The sequence below is a fragment of the Haliaeetus leucocephalus genome, unplaced genomic scaffold, assembly GCF_000737465.1.
Source record: "Haliaeetus leucocephalus isolate CR32 unplaced genomic scaffold, Haliaeetus_leucocephalus-4.0 Scaffold889, whole genome shotgun sequence".
Lineage (NCBI taxonomy): Eukaryota > Metazoa > Chordata > Aves > Accipitriformes > Accipitridae > Haliaeetus > Haliaeetus leucocephalus.
Genome location: NW_010973325.1, coordinates 4,752,998 through 4,757,308, shown reverse-complemented (window position 1 = coordinate 4,757,308; position 4,311 = coordinate 4,752,998). Strand labels below are relative to the sequence as shown.

Sequence of the window (4,311 nt, the reverse complement as noted above, 5' to 3'; positions counted from 1 at the left end):
CGGGCGGGGCGGCGGCGGGAGGCGCGGGCCCCGCGGAGCCGCCTGGCCGCGGCCCCGCAGGATCCAGGTAGATCGGTCCAGCTTTTACCTTTCTCCTTCGGCTTCCCTGCGCCTGGGGCTGGCGGCCGGGCTGTTTCCCGGTCTCGCAGAGAGAGGCAGTGCTGAGTTCGGAAGACAAAAATAGAACCTTTACAGAGAAATATAGGGATTGTGCGCGCGGTGGGGAGGGAGAGAGGCGAGCGGCACCCGGCTGGTTTCCAGGAGGAGCCCTTCTCTCCCTCTCGTTGCATGTTCGGCATTTCTGCAGGGATTCCTGCCCCCCTCCCCGCCGGGGCAGGGTTACCTCTGCCGCCCGCTCTCCGCATCTCCTCGGGGGAGCAAGCCAGCCAGCTCCGCTGCGAGCACAAGGCGGCTAGAGACCATTTTCTGTGAGCGAGCCGGGGGGGGAAGAAGAGGAGAGGAGCCGTCGCAGGGACGCACCGATATAAAGACTCGTCTTCTGCCTCCCCCCCCGCCCCCGTCCTCCCCCTTGTAAATACTAAATCTGTAAAGGCAGCGTTTTGACATCCATCCTAAGCAGCGGCTATGGGGTGTTTGGGCAACAGCAAAACGGAGGATCAGCGTATCGATGAGAAAGCGCAGCGAGAAGCCAACAAAAAAATAGAGAAGCAGTTGCAGAAAGAGAGGCTGGCATATAAAGCGACGCACCGCTTGCTCCTGCTGGGTAAGGAGGAAGGGGGCAGATGGCGGGGGGAGAGCGGGGGGGTGCGCCGGGGAGCGGAGGGGGCATCGGCCCCGTCCCGGCCGGGCGGCCGCGGAGAGGGGAGAGAGGAGAGGAGAGGAGAGGAGAAGGCAAGGCGGTGCGCGCCGTAGGCAGGAGGCAGGCTGGCTGTCGGATGGAGCAGTAACGCCAGGCGCCCGCCGCTCGAGCTCGGCGCCCCGGCCGCGGGGATGCACGCGCAGAGAAACGCTGCCGGAGGTGGGAGATGCTGCCGTGTCCCAAAAAAGCACCCCGAACCCCCAGCCTGAACCGTGTGTCACAATGTTCTCCCTCTCCTTCTTTCTCTTTTAGGGGCTGGTGAGTCAGGAAAAAGCACTATTGTGAAACAAATGCGAATCCTACATGTCAATGGATTTAATTCAGAGTAAGAATTATTGACGCTTCGTGACTTATTTTTTCCTTAAACGTTGGAAACAGGTTAACGCAGAGTAGGCTAGGCGGTTTCTCCTCTCGTCCCCTGTGTGTTGGTGGCTTGACACTGCGTTTGGGGGGAGGGAGGGGAGGAAGGGGAGCGAGAATAAGGAAATTACTGCTATTGTATATTTGCATTTTCTCCTTCTGGCCCCCGTACTGTATTTTACACTGTTGCTACTGCAGCGCTTGACAGGCCCCTGTGTAGCAACAACATGGCGACTACTTTTTACATAGAAGCGAATAACCAAATATCGCATCTGTCTGTAATACAAAAATACATGTCAAAGTCATATTCAGGATGACAATGCCTGCTGTTCTTCCGGTATTGGGGTTAGTGTAAAACTGAAACTAATTTTGCACGTTTGTGAGAAATGATTCTGTTTTCTGAGGCTACATCATTTTCTCTCTGAAAAACTCTCAGAAATTATTATTATTATTAATCCATAGCATTAATTTTAGATATCTGTTGGCCTTCAACTACGTGTTGTTAATTTAGAGGATGTTTACAGCATGCTGTAGAAATGAAAGAATGACTGCCAGTTCCATCAGGGCAGGCTTTGCAGATGTGGCTATGATTGTCTGATTTAAAAAAAAATACCAGGGGTGAATGTGCATTGCTCTTCATACTACGCAAGAAAAGAGCTAAGGGGAAAAATACATTTCTCTTGCTGTTCTTTTCAGTTAGTATGTTGTAATGATTGAAGAGCAGATAAACAAGCGATCAGTGAAAAAAAAAAAAAGTAAATGCAACTGACTGCTTTGGAAGAAAAAATCAAAGTGTTAATATTTCTGTTTTAATGCAGAGAAAAGAAACAGAAAATACTGGATATTCGGAAAAATGTTAAAGATGCGATTGTGGTAAGAACACGCTTTATACTGTTCTTAAATGCTTGGGTGTACTGGAAATTATAAGGATTGTGCTCTCCAAGATTGTGCTGAGAGAAATCCCATTTTGCTGATCAGATTGGATTATCTTCTATTGATCCTGTATCCTGGATTTATCCAGATTAATGTGTTTGTTTTTGTTTTATCCAATTCTAGACTATAGTTTCAGCTATGAGCACTTTAATACCCCCAGTTCCATTGGCCAACCCAGAAAACCAATTTCGAATGGACTACATCAAGAGTATAGCTCCTCTTTCTGACTTTGACTATACACAGGTAAGAATAGAAACCACTGATTTATTCTGCTTCAAGGGGGAACGTGTTGCTTCACTGTGATTTGCTGAAACATTGGGGTTTTTACTTTTTGGAAGAAGGTGATGGGAAGACCTTATGTCAGCATTACCACTGGGTTAACTTTTCTTACAAGGTTGTGGTGGTTGCACCTGTTTTAGGGGTGCAAGGTTTTGTTGTTACTGAATTATTTGCTGTTGTTTGTAAATGCTGTTTCTGCATTTAGTTCTTTTCAGAATTTCTGATGTAATTATACATATTGACACATCAAATAAGACTTTGTTGAAAGCTGGTTTCCTACGTGGAATTAGATGCAGGATGTCAGTCTGAGGAGTTACAGTCTACCTATGGAAAAGGATATGAAAGGAAGTAAAGGATAGAGTGGCCCCAGTGGTGTTTTCCATACATACTGCATTTCAGAGTCGCATAAATGGTGGTCAAGTAAGATGGTTTGCTTCCTTACATATTTATTGTAGTTGGCACGAGCAGTGGCTTACTTGTATGTAAATGTTGCCGTCTTTTGATAGAGAATCATTAGAAAATGAAGGATTTCTGTGTCGGGGCGACTCTTGTAGACAAATGAGAGATACCTTTCAGATTGGCTTGAGTAGGCATCTTATGTTTGATTATTTTTATCTTTTTATGTTATTATTTATAGGAACATGCACAGAATGTTTTATATTTTATGCATGACATGAAAGCAAGTGCATAGACATTCTGAATATTATAAGGAATTTTATTTTTGCAGTAGCACAATTTTTAATTTGCCTTAAAATGATATTGAGAGCAATTTGTTATGGATACAGTAAGGACTAAAAAAAATCTTCATTCATTGGCTAAATGATTGTGAGTTGTGCTATCAATATTACTAAAGAAGCCAATTACAATAGACTGTCTTTCGGTTATTATAGCTTCAGGGTGGGAGGGGGAGAAGGGCAAGAGTCCTTTCTTTATTATATGACTCATATTCTCTGGTGTGTGGTTTTGCATCTGGTTAACCTACCACTTTGAAGGTTCAAGATAAAGAAAAAATATCAGACATCTTGTACAGTTAGAATTTAATACATAATGCAGATGTTAAGAAAACGACTGCAAGGTACACCCACATCTATTGCATAATTGCTCAGTTGGTAGATGTAAGTTAGTGAAAATGAGAAACTTTCTAGAAATGGAATGCGAGTTTGACTGAAATATTTGTCTTATGCAGGTATTGCAGTTCTGAGGCATTTGTGGCTCATTTTATGTGGGGTGGTTTTTGCTTGAGTTTTGGGTACATGTTTGGGTAAAATAAATGGTGGCATGTATCCTTTGCAATTCTCTCTACTACATCTGGTCTTTTGAGTTTCTGGGATAAAAGAAAACTAAAGTGGACTTTTCATAGGGCTGGAGATGTTTTTTATTTTCATTTTATTGTTTACAAAATTTCTCCTTTTTCACAGAAGCTAACTATATCTGGTCAGATTTGACGCACTTTGATATTTTATAGAGGGGAAAACTTACTCTTCTTGGAGGGGAGAAGAATAGGACCCAGTGGACTGTGAAACAAGTAATAATTCATTTGAAATCTCGATTCAAAGTCTATTTTGGTTTAAAATAGTAAGAAAAAAAACCCTCTGGTTTTTAATTAAGTAGGATTTCTGAAAATACCATCACATTTTTTGAATTAGTATCAAATAATACTCCTAATCTTAAAAAAAAAAAAAAAAGAGTTGTTTTAACCTTAAAAAAAGAAAAAAAATCTAGTAGTGCTGGTTTAGAAGCAAATATATTTTATGTGTCACTTTCATCTTTTCCCTCTTGTTTTCTTTGCTCAATTCATAGGTTTAATATTTGTAAAATACATAGTCTGGCTAGAAGGATTGGGGGTTTGGGGTTTTTTTTAATTTATTTTTGTTGGTTTAGTATGTTATTTCTCTCCAGGAAGATGTGTGAGCAAGACA

General features: G+C 42.8%; 1 protein-coding gene across 1 annotated transcript in view; it reads left to right on the top strand.

Moving 5' to 3' along the window:
- The first annotated feature begins 421 nt into the window (after positions 1–421).
- The window catches only part of GNAL (guanine nucleotide binding protein (G protein), alpha activating activity polypeptide, olfactory type), a 119,043-nt gene continuing 115,153 nt past the window's right edge, over positions 422–4,311 (top strand). Inside the window, exons 1-4 of the mRNA XM_010583328.1 lie at positions 422–724; positions 1,073–1,145; positions 1,999–2,053; positions 2,237–2,356. Coding sequence (XP_010581630.1) covers positions 586–724; positions 1,073–1,145; positions 1,999–2,053; positions 2,237–2,356 — 387 coding nt within the window. The 5' untranslated portion in view covers positions 422–585. The remainder of the gene's footprint in view (positions 725–1,072; positions 1,146–1,998; positions 2,054–2,236; positions 2,357–4,311) is intronic.